Source organism: Rosa chinensis, chromosome 7, assembly GCF_002994745.2.
Source record: "Rosa chinensis cultivar Old Blush chromosome 7, RchiOBHm-V2, whole genome shotgun sequence".
NCBI classification, from domain to species: Eukaryota; Viridiplantae; Streptophyta; class Magnoliopsida; order Rosales; family Rosaceae; genus Rosa; species Rosa chinensis.
In genome coordinates, this window is record NC_037094.1 from 42,991,623 (window position 1) to 43,012,880 (window position 21,258).

At 39.9% G+C, this 21,258-nt stretch overlaps 1 protein-coding gene and 1 long non-coding RNA gene across 2 annotated transcripts; one reads left to right on the forward strand and one right to left on the reverse strand.

The window, feature by feature from the left end:
• Positions 1-7,629: 7,629 nt before the first annotated feature.
• On the reverse strand, positions 7,630-10,997 carry LOC121050749. The gene is made up of 6 exons (XR_005803769.1): positions 10,875-10,997; positions 10,253-10,731; positions 9,421-9,629; positions 8,743-9,009; positions 8,089-8,301; positions 7,630-7,822 (listed from the first exon to the last, which is right to left on the reverse strand). It is a non-coding gene; the product is annotated as an uncharacterized LOC121050749 (long non-coding RNA).
• Positions 10,998-12,975: 1,978 nt separating this feature from the next.
• Positions 12,976-13,837, forward strand: LOC112177944 (NAC domain-containing protein 101-like). The gene is made up of 2 exons (XM_024316181.1): positions 12,976-13,405; positions 13,734-13,837. The coding sequence occupies exons 1-2, from the start codon at positions 12,976-12,978 to the stop codon at positions 13,835-13,837; spliced, it is 534 nt and encodes a 177-aa protein (XP_024171949.1).
• The last annotated feature ends 7,421 nt before the right edge of the window (positions 13,838-21,258 follow it).

Here is a 21,258-nt window from a genome sequence, read left to right on the forward strand (position 1 = left end):
TGGTGACACAATCAATACTCCTCGAGTGATGGCCCGTCTGCAGCGGATCCCCATCAGATGCTCTTCGGTATTGATATAGTCATTGGGTATGTAATGAGCGATAGGATGCGAGTCGTCAGGGTAGTGTCGGCCCAGGGGATGAAGTGTAGGAGCTAGATGTAGCTTCTATGAGTTAAAGACTTATAAGGAATGATGACCTTTAGTTTTAACTCAAGATTTACGTAGGGGATGGAATTGTATCCTCTGACGTAGTATGGTGGTTGATCGAGTCATAGTGTTGACTTATACTTGTGTTTGAGAGTTATACATGTATTAACCACATGTTGTTATGCTCCTTAGGTGATGGATTCTCAAGGAGGCAGAGCTAGGGGTCGAGGTAGACCCAGAGGCAGGGGTAGAGCCCGAGGTAGGGGCAGGATTCCTCCTCCTGTTGAGGAGATATTCGAGGAAGAAATTGAGGCATCGAATGTTGGGTTGCCTGTTCCACCTGTTGTGGAGGCTGCAAATGTTGTAGATCCCACTCGTTTGTCTAAGTTGGCAAAGGAGATTTCGAGATTGGGAGGAGTTCCATTTCAGGGAGGTACGGATCACATGTTGGCAGATCAGTGGATCGAGAACATGAAGACCTACTTCGAGATGGTCGTTTGCGACGACATTGAGAAGAGGAAGATTGCCACATTTATGCTCCAAGGCGATGCACGAGTATGGTGGAATGGCACACAGAGGGTGATGGATGTGTCCACCATGACCTGGAATGAGTTTGTGGAATTGTTCAGGAAGAAGTACTTTCCGCCTTCAGTGAGGGAGCAATTGGAAAGGGATTTTATCTCGTTAGTCCAAGGGACTAAAAGTGTGAGAGAGTATGAGGCTGAGTTCTCAAGGTTGTATCGCTTTGTGAGGCAGATGGATGCTGAGAGCTTAGCTATGAAGTTTCAGTGGGGACTGAATGCTTCTATTCGGCGCGATGTCGCTGTTCTGGAACTGAAGACGGTGGAGCTCATTTTCGTTAAGGCTATGGCCATTGAGCAGGAGAACTTGACTTTCCAGGAACAGGAATCAGCTGAGAGGGATTTCCAAAGAAAGGGAAAGGCAACTGCGGGGAGCAGTAAAACAGTTGGGAATCGAGGTGGATTCTGGAAGAGGCAGAAGACAAATCAGCAGGCGCCAGCTAGGGCTGCAGCTGCACCTGCTAGGGTTGTGCCTAATAGGCCAGTGGCGAACCCAAAGTGTTTCAATTGCAATAAGATGGGCCATGTTGCTCGAGCTTGCACGAAACGGAAGAACTTGGCATGCTTCACCTGTGGCCAGACGGGGCACTTCTCAAGGGATTGTACCCAGCAGGGTAGGGGACAAGGGAACCAGTAGAGGCATCTACCTCCGGGAAATGCTAGGGTGTTTGCTATTGGTCAGCAGAATGCCGGAGTGGAAGGTACCTTATCCTTATTTGATTTCTTTGCTAGGGTGTTATTTGATACGGGAGCGTCCCACTCTTTCATATCTAGCTCTGTGGTTGATATGTTAGGATTAACTCCTAGACCTCTTGCTAGACCCTTGTGTGTTATTTCCCCACTTGGTGTTTCCCTTGAGCTTGATATGTTTTGTGATGCTTGCCCAATTGTGATTGGTGGTAAGGAGTTTACCGCGGCCTTGATTGTATTAGCAGATCATAAGTATGATGTCATTTTGGGTATTGATTGGCTGAGGCCAAATCATGCTATGATTGATTGCTTTGAAATGGTAGTATCATTTCATATACCTGGGCAGCCGGTGTTTCGTTATCGGTGTCTTAGGTCAGATACTGCTTTGAGGGCAGGATTCTTAGCTCATGTGGAGACGGTGAGTTGTACTGCGGTTATGGCAGAGATTGCCGTGGTTTCCGAGTACAGTGATGTATTTCAGGAAATACCAGGATTACCTCCAATAAGGGAAGTGGACTTTGCTATCGATGTGATACCAGGTACTGCACCTGTATCCATGGCACCTTTTCGGATGGCACCAACTGAACTTAAAGAGTTGAAGGAGCAAATTGATGGTTTACTTGAGCAAGGGTTCATTAGACCTAGTACTTCTCCTTGGGGTGCACCTGTGGTGTTTGCAAAGAAGAAGGATGGTTCACTAAGGTTGTGTGTGGATTATCGGCAGTTGAACAAGGTGACGATTAAGAATAGGTACCCTTTACCTAGGATTGATGACTTGTTCGACCAGCTCAAGGAAGCTGCTGTATTTTCGAAGATCGATTTGAGATCCGGATATCACCAGTTGAGGGTGAAAGATGATGATGTTCCTAAGACTGCTTTTAGGACTAGGTATGGACATTTTGAGTTTGTTGTCATGCCTTTTGGTTTAACCAATGCACCTGCAGCCTTTATGGACTTGATGAACCGTATGTTCAGTCCGTACTTGGATAAGTTCGTGGTGGTGTTCGTGGATGATATCTTGATTTATTCCAAGACGCTGGAGGATCATGATAAGCATCTGCGGATTGTGCTACAACTTTTGAGAGAAGAGAAGTTGTTTGCGAAATTCGAGAAGTGCGAATTTTGGCAAAGGGAGATCAAGTTTCTTGGTCATGTAGTTTCGAAGGATGGAGTCTCCGTGGATCCTTCTAAAGTTGAGGCAGTGATGAACTGGGGCCAACCCACTACTGTTACTGAGGTACGTAGTTTTCTGGGTTTGGCAGGTTATTATCGGAGATTCATTGAGGGATTTTCTAGCATTGCTTCGGCTTTGACCAAGTTGACCAGGAAGAATGTCCAGTTTGTGTGGACTGAGGAATGTGAACGAGCATTCAATGAGTTGAAGGCTAGATTGACCACAGCCCCAGTGTTGACTATTCCCACAAGCGGTGGCGGTTTAGTCATCTATAGTGATGCGTCTCATCAGGGTTTGGGATGTGTGTTGATGCAGCATGGCGGTGTTGTCGCTTATGGTTCTAGACAGTTGAAGGTGCATGAGCGTAATTACCCCACTCATGATTTGGAGTTGGCTGCAGTTGTGTTTGCCTTGAAGATTTGGAGGCATTACTTGTATGGGGAGAAGTTCGAACTCTTTTCGGATCATAAGAGTTTGAAGTATCTGTTCTCTCAGAAGGAGTTGAACATGAGACAGAGAAGGTGGATGGAGCTCATGAAGGACTATGATTTCACCTTGGAGTATCATCCAGGAAAGGCCAATGTTGTGGCGGATGCTTTGAGTAGGAAGCCCAGAGGTATTGTTGCTTCTATTATGGTTCAGGAGTGGCTTATGTTGGAAACTGCATCTGAGTTTGACCTTGTACAAGCAAGAGTTGAGAATGGAAGTTTCCTTGGAAGTATCACGGTACAGCCTACTTTGATTTCCAGGATCATTCAAGGTCAGACAGGGGATGAGTTCTCTCGTGCGAAGTTGGCAGAGTTGGCTGCGGATTCGTCAATCGGCGTTCCATCAGAGTGGTCGGTGGGAACAGATGGTGGTTTACGGATGAACCATAGGTTGTATGTTCCGGATCGTGTTGATCTCAAGGGAGAGATTCTTCGTGAGGGACATCGATCGCGGTATACTGTACACCCTGGAAGCACTAAGATGTATCGGGATTTGCGAAGGCAATTCTGGTGGAATAGAATGAAAAGGGATGTGGCAGAGTATGTCTCCAAGTGTCTTACTTGCCAACGGGTGAAGGCTGAGCATCAGAGACCTGCAGGTATGTTAAAGCCGTTACCTATTCCCGTATGGAAGTGGGAGCAGATCTCAATGGATTTTGTCACTGGACTGCCTAGGTCCAAACGAAGTCACGATGCAGTGTGGGTGATCGTGGATCGTTTGACGAAATCAGCGCACTTTCTTCCGGTGTCAATGACGTATTCGGTTGACATGTTGTGCGAGCTTTACATCGAGGTAATCGTGAAACTTCATGGTGTGCCTGTGTCAATTGTTTCTGATCGTGATGCTTGATTTACTTCAAAATTTTGGAGCAGTTTCCAAAAGGCCATGGGAACTGAATTAGATTTAAGTACGGCATTTCACCCTCAGACTGATGGGCAGACTGAGCGAGTGAATCAGGTGTTGGAGGATATGTTGAGAGCCTGTGTGTTGGACTTCAAGGGAAGCTGGGAGGATCATCTGCCGTTGATTGAATTCTCCTACAACAACAGTTATCACTCCAGTATTGGCATGGCACCATATGAGGCCCTGTATGGTAGGCCATGTAGATCTCCGATCTGCTGGGCAGAGGCAGGAGATAAGGTGTTATTGGGTCCTGAGATTGTCCAGGAGACCTCTGATAAGATTTCGGTTATCAGGGACAGGATTCGAACAGCACAGAGTAGACAGAAGAGTTATGCAGATTTGAAAAGGAGACAAGTTGAGTTTAAAGAGGGTGATCATGTGTTCTTGAAGGTCTCACCCATGAAGGGTGTGGTGAGATTTGGCAAGAAAGGGAAGTTATCGCCAAGGTTTGTCGGACCTTTTGAAATTCTGGAAAGGGTAGGAGATTTGGCTTATAGGCTTGCCTTGCCTCCTACTATGTCTGGCGTGCATAATGTTTTCCATGTGTCTATGTTGAGGAAGTATGTTCAGGATGAGTCACATGTGATTGATTATGGTACGATTGAGGTGCATGCGGATACGACCTTTGTTGTTGAACCTGTTCGTATTCTGGATAGGTCAACAAAGCAACTTCGAAGGAAGGAAGTTGACTTGGTCAAGGTATTGTGGAGTCACCATGACGAGGGTGATGCTTCTTGGGAGTTGGAGTCAGATATGAGAGCGAAGTACCCACAGTTGTTTGTTGATGAGCAAGCGTGAATTTCGGGACGAAATTCCTTTAAGGGGGGTAGACTGTGATGACCTGGTTTTCTGTTATTTAAATTTGGAATTTAATAATGGACCAGTTGTACGAATTTTTGTTATTATGCTTTATTCGTAGGTTGTATGTGGAGTGGAATGATTTTCGTACGTATAAATATTTGAATTTCACAGTTTAGGGGGTCGTGTGAAGTTTGACTTTTTATATGTTGGGATTCTCGGAAAACTTCCTTCACGAAAGTCGTAGAGCGCGTTGATACGAGTTCGTGGACATGCGGAACGCATAAATCGGAGTTCGTATGAGGAAGTTATGGCTATTGGAAAAAGTTTCCATTTTGGTATATATAGAAAAAATCAGAAAAATATATTCATTTCCTCATTTTCCTTTTCCGGAAACCGCATACCCTCTCTCTCTTCTCTCTCGTCCGCTCCCTCAGAGTCGAAGATTTTCGACTGACCCGACCCGAACCCGGCATTCAGACCCGACTTTTCCGGCGAGCTCCGGCCATCTCCGGCGACGAAACTTTCCAGACAGGTTCGCCTCCTCCGTCTGGTCGTCCCTCTGGTGGTCTCTATCGCCGATTCTTCTCCAAGGCGGCGCTGCAAGGCGGTGCAGCCTTGTGTTTTCGGACCCGGCCGGAAAACACAACTCCGGCGACCTCATAGCTTCAGGCTTCTTGGGTTGAGTTCAGAACAAGCTCCCTGGTCGATCCTTGGTGTTTGTTTCGACTGGTTTACGTGAAAATTCGATTAACTCGGATTGGATCACTGTTCACGGCTTGTGAGGTAGTTTTCGATCCCTTAAACTTGTTTTCTGACTTCGATCCAGTTATGAAGGTTCACATGCATGCTTAGATGAAGCTTTTTGATGTTGGGAGTTTTGTGAGATTTTGAGTTTTGGCCGGCGGAGGTGCGCCACCGCCTGTGGCGGCGTTCCGGCGGTGTTCCGGCCATGTATGGAACTGTTTCTGGTATTATATGTCTTCTACTCGTCGATACGAGCGTTTCGATATATAATATGCAAATTTTGGAGTTCGTATGAAATTGTTATGATTTTTACAGTTTCATACCGATCGATATATTCGATCCGTGAGGATTTGAACGTCCGATCGACTTGTGGTTTGGTCACATCGATCGTGGGCGTGTTCCGGAGACCTTGGGAGGTCTCGGATGTGGTTTTGCCTCGATTGGCGCCACTTTGTGGGTTTTAGTTCAAAACAGAGGGTTTCGAACTTAAATCAAATGTTAATCGTCACTAAATTGGAAACGTATGTGAATAGGTACTTGACGAAGTACAGTGGACGATTATTTGTGAATTGGCGGCTTTGTGTTTTGTTGAAGACGCAGCAGGAGTTTTGAGGTGAGTAAATCTCACAAGGATCTTTATGAACAGAAGTACCATTATTGTTTTGGCGTTAATTATTTAACTGCAAATATTAGTTGGTATTAGTAGGCATTCCTGAGCGAATGACTACATATATATATATTTAGATGAAATATATATATCCTTGTGGATGATTGTGATGAATAATAATATGCATGATGGTGTTCATATTATTGTTGAATGCGACTTTTCAGGAAATAATATTATAGAAAAAGATGTTTTCTATCGTTTGGAAAGTATTGAGCTTGATGTTACATTTTGAGTCAAGCGTGACTCATTTTAGATGTATTGGTTTTAGTATCAAGGGTCACAGATGGTGAGCAGGGATTAGGAAAACCGAAACTAGATGTTGTAACGTTTTTAGGTCGGATGCGACTTACTTAACGTTGACCTTAAGACCAGATAGGGTCTAAGAAGATCTTAAGTCACAGACGGTGATAGATCATAGATAGTGACAGGTTGCAGACGGTGACCCTGATAGTTGATTTCATGACCAGATGGGGTCTGAAAATCATGAGTCACAGATGGTGATAGATGGTGATCAATGGTTGAGCTGAGACCAGATGGGGTCTAAAGATCATACATCACAGATGGTGACAGGTTGCAGATGGCTACCTTGATGTTGATTTCATGACTAGACGGAGTCTGAAATCATATGTCACAGATGGTGACAGATTGCAGATGGTGATCAAGGCAGGAAATAGGTAATTACGTCCTTGGTAAGACGAGTGATTACAATTTCAATAGAGCTTCTAGTGTATCTGCCATGATAGCTTATGGGAGTAACGGTCGAGGTTGCTTGAGACTCATAGGTATGCAGCTTGAAGGAGAGTTCCGACGGCATTCTCCTTTAATTGTCTAGATGAGACTTGAATTGCTACTTGATGGTTAAGTTAGCAAATAGAGCATGGTCATAGCTGTGACTCATGTTGTCCTTTCTTTGGAAAGGATATGGAATGTTAGAAGGAATCATGGCTGCATGTTTCCTTAAGTAGATTGATGTGAGTTGTTGATTGATGTTCATGAGTTACTCATACGAGCTTTCATAAGCTTACCGGGTTTTGTTGTGTGGAAACCCGGTGCACCATTCTTTTGGTGTAGGGGTTAATCCTGCAGGTCAGGAAAATCGTGGCTGAAGCAGAGGTAGCTTGTTGGCAGCTGAACGGGTAGGAAGCAAATTTTGTTGGCTTTGCCATTGTTATGACTTCCGCTATGCAGTAAGCTCTGAGGAGCATTTACGTTTTATTTGTGATGACAATTAAATTCGTAAATTTGTATAATATATAACTCTGTGGAGCGAGTGTATGTTATCTTGGATGGTTCAGTGTATCATTAAGTACTTGTTTAAAGAAAGATGTTCCAGGTATTTGTAATGATGACTGAACATTCACGCATGTATAATTATTGGATTATATATATATCGATTTTTATTGTTGTAAAAATCAGGGGCGTGACATGCATTAGTGCTGAGAATGTGATTGGAGAACAAGTGTAACCGTTATTGACAATAGGCGGGTCTGCAAGTTCACAATATATTGCTGAAATGCACTTGATCATTTCTTCAAAAAGGCAATTTGGTGATTCTGGAACATCATCAGAGAAATAAGTTCCAAGATGTTCTTCTGCATATAAATTTGAAGTTCCAAACTACGCTTGCTGAAGAGACAACATAGAAGCCACAAATTAGAGAAGCCTATAACTTTAAGTAACCTAATCAGAGTAAGGACAAATATAAGAAGCTAACTACCATTTAGGATATTTTTTTCATATCAAGTTACCTCCAGCATCGAGAAAGGTCAGAAGTGGTATGAATCTACAGTTCTAGTTCGAGATTTTGTTCTCGAGAGAAGATTTTGGTGAACAAGTTGAAATATGACACCAATTTGCTTAATGTCGGATGTTGCATTAACATAAGAGACTACCTTTGGGAGTGAGTCTTCGATCGTAGAATCGTATGATATGTGCTGATAACTTAAAGCCGTAGCTAAAGCATGACGTGCCACAAGTTGATCATGCAATTGTTTTTGAATCTATAAAATCTGACTGACTGATAGACCCACAAGTCAACAGTACCAGCAGCCCCAATTAATCTTTAGGTATGCATCTACCATTAGTCTGTACAGAATAGTGAAGCCCTATATGTGCAGACAAATTGCAAGAATTTCAGCAAGCCTTAATTCAATTGATATAGCAACAGTACTACAAGCAAGAAGTAAAGTAAACAAAATGGACTATATATTTTAGTCCTATATCTGCATTTCATTATTGTTTATATGGAGGAGTAACAAGCTTGTTAGCTGCCTTCCACACCAGACCATGTGATTGAATCAAGTTTAGTTTGCAGTCTTTTTGAGAGATAAGAACATATTAAAATGAATGGCATAGAATAAATGTACTTGAATGAAATGCAATTTGAATTGCCTTTTTTTTTTTTTGAAAAGAAACAACTCTTTATTAACTCTTTATCAACTCTTTTTTTTTTGAATTGCCAATTTGAATTGCCATTTTCAAGTGGCAAAAATAACACATAACAAACTTAATGTGAAACCAAAAAGAATATACCAAACACGGCTTACCCAGTCAATAGCCAGAACCAAACTAACCAACCTAGCTTCTGTTCCTTGATCTTGCAACAATTGCAATGCCGAAAACCATGTTGGAAGAAGAGCAGCAAAACAAAATCACAGCAAGGAAATATGCAGTAAAGGGATTAAACCTTTCCAAACAGAGCGCAAAGCAACACAAATGGCCGCAACCACGTGCCGATACGCCATGAGTGCAAAAATGAGGCTTCCCTCACTCAGAATCGCTTTCGAAAGCAAGTTCATCCCTACTACAAACATCTGCACCATCACCACAGTAAAATTAGCTGCGACCATTTGAACAAAACATTGACCATCATGGTAAGTATTTGAAAATTTCAAAACTGTGATTCAACAAAACACTTCATATAATAGACTTTGCAAAACAAGACAGAGCAACAAAATCCATAAAGCACCCTAAAAGAACATCCCTCCATAATTGCAACTGCAAGATACTAAAATCTTGTTACATTATTTAATCCTTTGACTAAACAAAATCGATAAATTAGAGAACTCTGACACAATGTACCCCAATCCACATATCTGAACATGAAGACCACTTAATGGTGCAGAGGAACAAGCATATATTGTCATGGATATTTGCCAAAATAGCAAGTTTGATAGAAAAAAAAATGAGAAAAATGGGGTACATTAAATACAAGAGCCAAATACCTTGACATTGTAAAGGCTATATATTCTAGAAAGAGCTCAGTAGATGGGGAGACACAATGGACTTGTCTGTTTTTGATGTGTTTCTTCAAAGCATATAAATTTCTGAAACGAGTAGGGATCAAGGACCTGCAATATCACTAAACTCCACATATATCCAACTTTGTGGTAAAAGTATGATCATTTGGCTTATACATAAGGTTGTTCTCCAACTGCATAGACCAACAAATTTTCAATTAGAGTAAAATTCCAGAAGCTTAACAGTCACATATATAATAAATAAGAAAATAATCAAGAAATGGAAGGAACATAGTTCGAGTGAATTGTTATTTGTGAATTTGTAAGAGGAAATTAAATCATAAGCTTCTAGCTCCTGAACAAGACACTGCTTTCTCTTTTATTCTCAATACTAATCTCCTTACTTAAATCAATTATCTAAATTCCTAGAACACAAGTAAAAGCACAACTACCAGAAAACCCCTAAAGGATAACATCAAAAGTTGAAAGAACATGTGAATTTCCTATCAACCAAACCAAAATCTTGAATAATGTCAACAAATCACACCATTTTGCAATATATACCATAATACATCATAGTCAAATGTAATTTTTATCCAAGGGAAAATTACCAATGTTTCATAAAACCCTAGAAATTTAGAGAAATTCCTATATTCATACACCAACCCAGATTTTATGGAAAAATTTCTATGGTTTCTTTTTCTTTTTTTCTAAACCCTAGAAAATTTTAAACTCTTAGTTAAATCTAACGAAGAAGAGTATGATAGATTGATAAATCCAACAGTTAAAAAAGACAATTGAGATATATGGTATTCACCTGAAGAGCCCCATATGATAGGTAGAGAAGGATAATAGATCTAACATGGTGCTTCGGCGATGGGAGAGACAACGTCAATCATTTGTTTTGTCAGATGGCTTTCAGATTTCGCTCGCATCCGGTCGGAGAGGATGGCAAATTGAGGAAACTTGAAAATCATCAGACAGTACGAAGAAGGCCGAGAAGATGAAGAAAGACTGCTAGATCTAGATCTGAAAAGGAGTCGTTTCGTGAGAGGAGAGAGAGCATGGCTTGTTTCTTTATTTTTAAGGGTGAAGACTTTTCTTTCCTTTTTATCTCTCGGCCTGTTTTGGACTGAATGTCCTTAAATGGTATATATGACATTGAAAGTTAAAAACCATCCTTATAAAAAAAATCGGGTGTCCACGTATCTGGTTTCTGTAGTAGTGAAAGCCAAGACAAGAACAAGCTCTCTTATCTGAACCTTAATTGTTCCAACAGTAACAAAAACAAAGCTCCTGAACCATGAAAGAATAAAGCTTTTACTAAATTCTTACTTCTCTGGATATAGAAACTAATTGAAGCAAATAAGGGAGCAAAGAGAAATATAAAGAAAGATAGATCCAGTAAAGTTTAGAGCCATGATTAGAACATAACATACCTCGAGCTGGGTGCAAACATTTCTCATGTCAACAGTTGGACCACCTTGACATTTTATCCTCACTGCTTCTTCATGTTTCCAATGGTTATGAATATCATTCAGCATATTGCGAGTCAAACCATCTCACCCTACAAGAAATCAAACCATAGTAACAATAAGATGTCGGCAGAGAAAAATAAGAGGAAGAAGACTGAACTATCAGTGCATACACTGCTTGTTCTTGTTTGGTACCTTAGTTAAAACATAGAAAACTTCAAACAATGCAAAAGTACAAACTTTACACAGCCAAGTTTGATCAATGAACAAAAGGAATACAACCTCACAAAGCAAATGCACTGTATGGAATTCAAACACCAAATTTCTCAAGACCCAAAACTACCAATTGTATCATATACTCTCCCCAGCTCAAAAACCTCAAACCAATACCAAGTTGAAGAAATACCACCTCCAGTTCATACCCAAATTCCTAATCAAAGTAGTGAAATCAAGACTCAAACTACGAATACTATCAAATACTCATCCAGTTCTACACATCACTTCATAAAACACATCAAACAAAGAAAAAAGCTTACACAACAAGAACAACCAAATACCCAATTCCTAAGCACATTACACTATTAGAAACCTTAAAATCAGAACCATTATACAAAAATAAGAATACCCAGATTATCAAACAAACTCTACATCTCATCAAATATGAAAAATCATTACACAAATTGATTTGCTTCTTGGGTTTCCCTCTCTGACATTTCTCCACCAATTATCAACTACAACGGGAAGAAACCTCAAAATCAGCTCAATCATTCAAAAATAGAACTACCCAGATTATCAAACACACTCTGCAGCTCATCAAATACGAAAAATCATTACCCAAATTGATTTGCTTCTTGGTTTTCCCTCTGACATTTCTCCACCAAAATTTGAAGGATTAGGGTTAGGTTTTGGCTCCGTGTCAGCCGCTTCGGAGTCGATCTTCGGAGGATCCAAGGGCGGCGCGGTGGCCATGGCTGCTGCAACTCTGCAAATTTATCTTTATGCAGAAGAGAGATGGGTAGAGATAGATAGAGAGCGAGAAGAACCCGGAATCTGCAAACCCAGAGATAAGGAACAGAGTGTGCATGAGTGAGTATTAGCAATCAAAGTTACTTGAAATACACTATGGAAATTAATAGAGTACATGATACCGGTCGCGCCGTCGTCATTGCGGTTGTGTTAAGTTCCTCCGTCGCTGGCATTTGGTGCTCGAAGTCGCACCAATCGAGGACGATAGACTCCTTGGAGGCCGGTTGGACCAGTTGGGGTTCGCATCTCGGAGCAACGACGTGGTGGCGTTGGACTAGAAGTACCGGCAGAGGCTATGGCGTCGGTGAGGGAGGGAGAGACAGTAGCTATGGAAAGAGAGCAGGAGAGGAAGGAGGAGAGCGCTAGCGTTTCAGGGAAGAGCGAGAAAGAAAAAGCTGAACCCAGAGAACGAGCTTAGGTTAGAGAAAGAGCTAAGGTCGGGGACGCGAAGAAGGAGGCAGTCAACACTGAATCTATCAATTAGGGTTCGAAAGTTTCAAACAAAATGACCAAGTGTTGGGGGAATTAAAATATAATTCTAGTAGTGCTTGTTCAGACAACACAATTAAGAAATTGTGTCGTTTGAATAACACTCCATTGACTAGTCAGCTATAGGGTTTGAGCATTTGAGAGGGAAAGACTAAAACTTGTTGGAGGGAATTCGAAAATTTCTGCTAGGGTTCAATATAGAAAATTTCAATCTTTTAGACGACATTTAACTGTCGTCTGAATCTAACCATATCTTCAAAATAAAACAAGTATGGTTTTTCTATGTATTCAGACAACACATTTAGTATATCTGTCATCTGAAAAAATCAGACGACAGAAAATCACCCTTCTGTCGTCTGATAGCTTTTTTGGCATAGTGATTGCCCACTTCACTCCCTATTTCTTTGATTCACACAGTCTCTCTCTTTCTTCATTTCTCTCTCTGATTCTCTCTCTCTGTTTCAATCCCAAACTTTCGAAACCCTAATTCTCTTTCAAGTTCCCCAGTTCGCCAAAGAAAGAAAGAAACTTTGATTGATTCTCAAAAATGATGGCATCGGGTGCTTACCCAGTTGGTTACAGATTTCATCCTACAGACCTGGAATTGGTGGCTTACTACCTCCACAACCGAGTTGCCATGGTTGATCAGTTTCGCTCGAGTCCAATCCTTGATTGCCCTGATTTCTATGGCAAAAATGAGCCCTGGCTCATTTGGGACATGTTCCGTGCCCAATCCAACAATATGAAAGAGGAAGAAACTCTATATTTCTTTACTCACCGCAAGAAATTGAATCCCAAAGCGAAAAAATTTGATAGAAAAGTGGGATTGGGAACATGGAGTGCCCAGTATTCAAAAAATGTTGTTGCTGCTGATGATGATAGTGTTATTGGAATTAAGAGAGAATTTCGATATGAGGGTGGATCTGATCCACATCAAAATGGGGCTTGGTTGATGCAGGGGTACCAGATCACATCTCACAGTAATGATCACGTACTCTGCACCCTCAGAAAAAACCTCAGAAAACTTCCATCCCCAACTTGTCCTGCTCCTCTGAAGCATCAGAGCCACAATATTATTAGCCACAAAAGGAAGATGAATGAGGAGGCTATAAACACAATGTCTTTCAAAAGAAAAAAAAATGGAACCTCCTAAACAAAAAGAACAACTAATGTTGCCGTTTGATCAACAGTTTGATCAACCGTTATTTACTACTGATGATCAGCTTCAAACGGTTCAGGTTGACGGGACTAGTATTTCCATTGCTGATTGTCCTAATGATACTTGATATGGCTATTTTGATTCTGAAGTTGAGGAATTCTTTGGCTTGACTACTGATGATATATATGATGATGATGATGACCGTCAGTTTTCGAGTTCTCAAATACAGGCATTCTTAGCTTGTCTGGACTAAAGGAATGAATGAATAGCCTTCAATGGAATGGCCCTAAAATCTAGAAACAATTAACAAATTTAACACCAAAAAAAAATGACAAAAGTAGCAAGAGACTTGAATAAGGACATTGAGAACTGGAAATTCATCCAAATCAAGTGCATAAATTTTTCTTAAAAAAGAAAATTAAAAAAAATACAAAAACAAAAAAAGAAAAACAAATAAAAGCAGAAATCTTCATTATAGAATACTAGAGCGTTTCATTCTAGTTGATTAGATGCATCTCCAAGCTGTTCTATTTCTCAATGAATTGCATCAAACTTGCTGACCGGCCTTTTTGGAGCAGATTCATCAGTCAAATTACTAACAAAGTATTCATCTTGCTTACCATAATTTTCTCTACTCCAACCTTCTGTCATTTTTCTCTACTTTTGGACTAGCTACATCAAGAATATGAAATCTTGGTTTTTTTTTTTTTACAAAAAAATCATGTGTGGTTTGCCCTTCTGTCAAAGAACCATACTAATTCAGATATTGTTCCCCATGTGTGGATTCAAAAGGCCTGACATGTCATAGAAGGGAAATTTAAGAATGAAATTCATACTGTATCAAGCCATTAGAAGTTTCTTGATGTTGATTGTCTCACTTTTGGTTGATATTTGTTCTTCAAGTAAATTCTTAGTATTTGTTTCCGGATCAATTAATCTTCATTCACTGAAAAAATCAGCATTCAAATTTCTAGAGAATGGTTTCAAAGAGTATTTGAGAAGTCACGCGTAGTTTCAAGTTGCACAGAGCTCAAAGAGCTAAAGGAACTTTTGTCTAATTAATACATCTAAGTATATGGTTGAGACATCTTATGCAGGCGACCACACAAGACATGTAACATGACTGTTAAAACTAATTCACAAGTTGAAACTATTTTAAATATCTTTGAGGGAATAATACTCAAATGATAGAGGATCTGCTCAAGATCAGATGCTTAAAGGCTTTATGCTCCCAAAATAAAGAAACCCCTTGCAATCCTCAAACAAATTCCAAGGTTCAGGAGCAGTAGTCCATGAAATGAATAGTAGCTTATTTACGGAGTTTTGAGCTAAAATGGTCTTTCATAGATTTTGAGTGCTATTTTTAGCAATTTTCTTGGTTAGTGAAGCTCAGCAATTTGCTTATTTTGTTTCTTAGTTGGGGTTTGATTCTGCTTGTTTTTGTTTTGTGTGTGTGTGTGTCTATGTATGTGGGATGTATGATATGTACATTATAGCAAAGTTAATAGAGAAGACTTTTGTTTGTGTGAACATAATAAATCTTCTGTGATATTTTACTTGAAAGGATCTTGTTCTGGAATATAGAACAACATCAAACATGGACTTGATTACTTTTCTATTTCTCTAATAAAACTGATTGCCAAGTCATATATCGAAGTTAATGAATCGTATGTCCCTTCCTGAAACTTGCATATTCATTCACTAACAAGATCCCCTTTGTATAATTAGAGGAATTGTATGTATGCTCAACAATCCTAATCCTTAAGATCATCCCACTATATGAATAATATGCCCACATCACTTATTTCTCAAACTCAAATTTGAAATATTCAGAGCATTATAAAAAATTCTCCTAGTTTGACAATAAAGAAAAATTGACAAGCATGATTGCAACTTTTTTTTTATATATATATTTTTTTACTTTTTCTTCTAGAAGAAACAAAAAATTTATTTCATCAAACTTCATTTACAATCAGTTTCAAATTAAGAACATTGAAAGGTCATATAATGAGATTCTGACCAAAATGATATTTTTCAAATATTAAAGGTGCATGTACTGGTAACACTGAAACCATTCTGTCCTAAATAGGCACAGGCAAAACAGTAGCCCAAATATCTACGAAACAGCAGCTGCATAGCCGACTCCTCCACCCACTTCCCCAAATCTCATCTTCTCCTCATTCCCCAATACAAATTTGCAGCACTCTAAAGAGGATGTGAGATTGCCTTATACAGTGGCTTAGCCCATCCATTCTCAGCCGTCCCATGCTGGTAGGGCTGGGACTGGGCCCGGCCCGTGTAAAATTTATAGAGCCTGGACCTGTACCAGAATTTTTGGGCCGGGCCTAAATAATATTTTTTTTCAGTTTTATTACCGAGTTGGGCCCTGACAGTTTTTTTTGGGCCGGCTTTTCGGGCCCAAAAGGCTAAAAAAAAAAAAAACAACAACAGATCTGTTCTCAGATCTTGCTCCAAACCCATTCCTCCGCCCTCCAAAGCCACAACTCAGATCTGTCCTCCAATCGGCATAGCTACAGAAAAAATGAAAAACTAGAGAGACTGAGAGAGAGAGAGAGAGTGATACGCTTAAAGCAAGCGCATAATTTAACCCTGAAAATGTCATCGTTAGTATATGGTAAATAGGGATCGTTCTAACCGGGGATTGAGGGTACACCTGTCATTGTAAAACAAATAAAGAATTAAAATAAAAACAAAGTATAATATTTACAAAATATATACAAATAACTAAATAAAAGGGGGATTTAAGAATTAGAGTTTTGAAAATTAAAATAAATAAAAGAAATAAAATATAAAAACACATATACAAGGGTGGAACGCAAGGAACAAAGATCAAATCCACAATCATATGAATGAAATCCAATCACAATTCCTATAGTTGATCTTCTATGTCATGAGAAAGAAGTTGACCATGTGAAACGTTAGAAAGCAAACGATTTCCCTTTTTTTACTTTCCTTGAGTAATTAATCTAAGAGAAAGCACCAAAATCAATCCTATTGAACATGCAATCATAGTCTAGAAAGCTAGCTAATCAAGAACACATTCAATGCATGAAGAACAAAGAAAGGATGTCAACCAAAGTGCACAACCTAGTTATGAATAAGTTCACCTATTTGCAATCCTCCTTAATTGATTTCGACTTTTGTCCAAAGCCTTTACTACTTAAATCTAGCTCTAATTACATGCATATATCCTAAGTTGGCCACCATAGAACACATACATATAAAAGTTTTCTGTAAAACAAAATCAATCAAGCAATCTCACATAAGCAACATATAAATCAACATATAGAAATCACAATTTTATTTCAAAACATATAAACTGGCTTTAAACTTTGCCCTTAACGTCATGTTAACTAGAATTCATAACTCTACGAATCAAACAAAGGAAAATAAAAGAAAGTATGAAATACACCGTGAAAGATGGATGACATGGTCTTGAGACGAAGAACTTGAAAATCCTTGAAAGCAAGCAATCTTCTAGGGACGACACAAGGGTGGATGGCAGATAGGATCTTGATTTATTGCATGACTTCTTCTCCTCCTTGGTTCAGACGCAGAGCTTCTGAAGACTAGAGAATGGAGAGAATTTTTCTGATATTTATTTACTGATGGAGAGAGGTGTGTTGTGTTGTGGTTGTGATGGTATAGAGAGGAGGGTATATATAGGGGAAGGCAAGGCTTCATGAATTTAATTTCCAAAGAATTTTCTGGTTGCACCACACAGCTTCGACCAATCACGTAGCGCCACGTCAGCTCTGTTGTGTCATCCAACCAATCAAAAAGCTCCAAAATCAATCCCTAATATTTTGTTGCTGATTTTCCCATGATTTAATCTGATTTTATTCACAATTTTCGGCCAAATATCTAGGCATGAACCTAGACAATATATCCGGACTCATTTTGGACCTTTTCTCCCTTAAATCTCTCCATGGCTTTATCCTTAACATCCTCCCCTTGATTTTCTCTTGATTTTCATGACAAAATGCAGATTTTATTCTCTAATTTCAGCCAACATATCTTGAGGGAATTAAGGAATGAATCTGGACTTGTTATGAGCCTTTTCTTGTTGCACAATCCCATGAAACTCTCCCAAGATTTTCTCAACGTAATCTCTTTGATTCTCTCCTTGATTTTCACATTATCTCCATCATTTCCCATGCAAAAATCAGATTTAATCTCCCATATCCCACGTCATCTTCAAGCCATATGGTCTCCTAATGCGTTCAGGTTTCCTAGCCTCATCAGGATTCCTGCGTTGACTGGGATTCCTAGTTGGACCAGGAAAACTCTATTTCTTCATTTCAGCTCATTTCCTTGTCATTTATTCCAATGTACCTAGAAAATAAAAACTAAATTAAAATTTCTTTATTTAAGGAAATAACTAAGTAAAATATGAGGAAATAATTATTAAAATGTCGCATTAAAATTCTCCTATCAGAGAGAGAAATTTTGGGGATGAGTAAAGACAATTATCTACAATTGATCTGATGGGGAAGGAGGACTAGGGACTAGGGAGAGAAGGGAAAAGAAAAGAAAAAAAGACAATGGACTGAATGGAGGCGTTTGGGGAGAAGAATAAGAAGATAAGAAGAGAGAAGAAGAAAAAAAATAGAGGGGAGGGAGGAACAAGAAGAGACGGGAAAAGAAAGAAGAAAGAAGAGACAGAGTCCAGATTCTAAGAGATAATTGAATAGAAAACTAAAAAAACATGAGTAATTGAAGAGAGAGATGAGAGAGAAGAAGAGAGTCCAGAAAAAGAGGAAGAAAGGAGAATAAAAAACTAAACAACTCAGAAGAGAGAGAAGAAGAGAGTTCAGAAAAAGAGGAAGAGAGAAGAATGAAAAACTAAACAAATATACTCACTATACATCAGTTCGGGCCTTCGGGCTTTTTTTATTTTAAACTTTTAAGGACCGAGCCCGGCCCTTTATATAGTATTTTTGGGTCGGGCCTTAAAAAACTGTCAAATTTAAAGGGCCCGGACCGTTCGGGCCGATCCCGGGCCGGGTTTCGGGTTTTCGGGCTAAATGTCCAGCCCTATATGCTACTGATCACAAAATGCCACAAGGAATATGTCTCCCAAGGATATCTCCTAGGAAGTGCTATATTAACAGTAAAATTGCCGGCGCCTCCTCTCTCCTCTAGCCACCAAATCCCATCTTACTAAGCTCTCTTTCTGTGAAGGCAATTGTTTTCTGTTAAAATTGAGATTCAAAAGTTCCTTCAAAACTACCAATGGTCTACCCATGAGGCAACATGAAATATCAACTCAAATATTATATGTAGTACATGGATTGCAATGCACTTCCCGTGTTAGTGGATGAAAAGATCTTGTTGCCACTATAGAAAATATTGTCAATTCTTGCCACATTACTAGCTAACCAGCATAATGCTGCTACTTAAACAGGCCGAGAAGAAAGATGATTTTCCCCGCACATTTCCTCTAATATTTTTCCCTCATATATGGTTCTCTTTTGTTATAGCAAACAAGTCATTGATAAAGAGAATGCACAGAACGGTGGACAAGATATCCACAAGCTATAATCAACAGCGGTCAAGACTCCAAAGCTTCAATCTATGTTTCGAATTCTAGAGAAGCATATGCATTATCATCCTTATAAATTATCTTCATGCCCAGTATAGAGTTAGAGCAAGATTTGTACTATTACTATTCCAAAACATAGAAAGATTTTAAAATATGTAACAGACAATGAATTCTTGCCAATTGAATTGTAGTTCGGAGATCCAAAATTATCATAAACTTGTTACGCGTTCTTCAACAATTATTCAAACACGAACCATATGCATTACCATATCTTTCTAATTTTAAAGCATGTGCATTACCATCCTTGTACATTATCGTTCATCCTTGAATTTTTATGCATTCTAAGATGAATACAGATACAAAAAAAAATCAAGACTAAATCCTTGTGAAGAGAGTTGCAGCTAAGATGAATCGTGCTTGAACTGTGTTGCAGCTGAGAGTTGGAGATTGTGAAGAGAGTATGAATCTCTTGAAGTTAAGTTTAGGGTAACTGTTTCTATACATAAAAGGGAAAATTTCACAAACAGTACACCAACTAAAGGCCACTAATAATTTTATACATAAAGTTCCAAACTGATCATTTTAGTACACAAAATCTGAAGTCCGACCCACTATCTAGACACGACGTCAATAACGCCGTGAGAACCTCTGCCGCCTGGCATAATTTGAGGGGTAAATTGCTCGCTCTCTCTCTCTCTCTCTCTCTCTCTCTCTCTCTCTCTCTCTCTCTCTCTCTCTCTCTCTCTCTCACATTGTCCGCCTTCTCCTCCACCTACCACGACTATGTCTCCACCACCTGCTCTGCCGCCGACGTCATCGTGGTCTCCGTCGAGTACGACCTCTTCCCAACCAGGCCCATACCCGCTTGCTACAAGGACTCCTGGGCCTCTCTCCAATGGGTCGCCACCCACACAAACGGCACCAGGCCGGATCAAGGACTAAACGAGTATGCTGACTTGAACCGCGTCTTCATCGGCGGCTACAGCATGGGAGGGACCGACAATGAGATGTGGCTTTACATAAACAAGGAGAATGAAGGGTTGCAGGATAGGAGGTTGAAGCCGGCCGGAGGATATAGGCCGGGTCAGGTGTGAGAAGGTGTTGGTGTTTTTGGCGGAGAAAGACCATTTGAATGGAGTGGGGAGGAGCTATGTGGAGGAGCTGAAGAAGAGTGGGTGGAAAGGAGTGTGGAGATGAAGGAGAGTAAAGGGAATGACCATTGCTTTCATTTGCATGAAACCAAGGATGAGGAGGCTGTGGATTTGGTGAAGACAGTTTGTTCATGGTTTCGAGTTTTGGATCGACCCAGATGAAGTTCCAAATCGGGTCAATGCTGTTTGTTGTGTTGTGCGGTTGTGTCTTTGTTCTGGAGCTAAGTCCCAGTGCATTAGTAGCCAAAGTTGTGATGCTTTGGGTTCTAAATTATTACTTGCGGCAGGGCACTAATCTCACCTTCATCGGAACCGATCTCAATTTCTTATTACTTTGGGTTCTTATTACTCTAGGTGACGTGTTCGAGACCGACGTCGTCTCCGAGGACAATGGGCATAGGGGTTGTGGTAGTGATCGGCGGTGGGGATGGGGTTGGGATTAGAATTAGAATTAGGGTGGTGGTGGAATTAGAACTCGGATTGAGTTTGATGGGTATGGATTTGGAAGGTGAAGGAGATGCGGTGGTCGCCAGAGTCATAAGAGTTTTCTGGGTTTGGGTGTGTGGAAAGAGAAAGAGACAGTCAGAGAGAAAAGGATCCCTTTTTTTTTTTTTTACCAAAAAGAAGACTAGAGTGAGAGTACTAAATTACCTCTTGACAAATGAATAATGACATGAAGTTAATGGTGTCATTAACGTTGTGTATGGATAGTAGGTCGGGTTTCAGATTTCGTGTACTAAAATGCTCGATTTAGAACTTTATGTATAAAAATTATTAGTGACCTTTATTTAGTGTACTGTTTGTGAAATTTTCCCTACATAAAAATACAGCCGATTTCATAACATTACATAGCAGAATTTTTATGCAAACCAATTAAGCAGCCAGAAATTGAACAGCAGTTGTTTTTGTCAATCTGTACACCAGGTTTGGTTTGAACTTTCTGATTATGGTGGAGAA

Excerpts from the sequence above, each read along its gene's own strand:
- LOC112177944 (XM_024316181.1), top strand. The coding sequence starts at position 12,976 with ATGGCATCGGGTGCTTACCCAGTTGGTTACAGATTTCATCCTACAGAC. Across the intron at positions 13,406-13,733 it reads GTACCAGATCACATCTCACA|TTGAGGAATTCTTTGGCTTG; the intron begins GTAATGATCACG and ends TTGATTCTGAAG.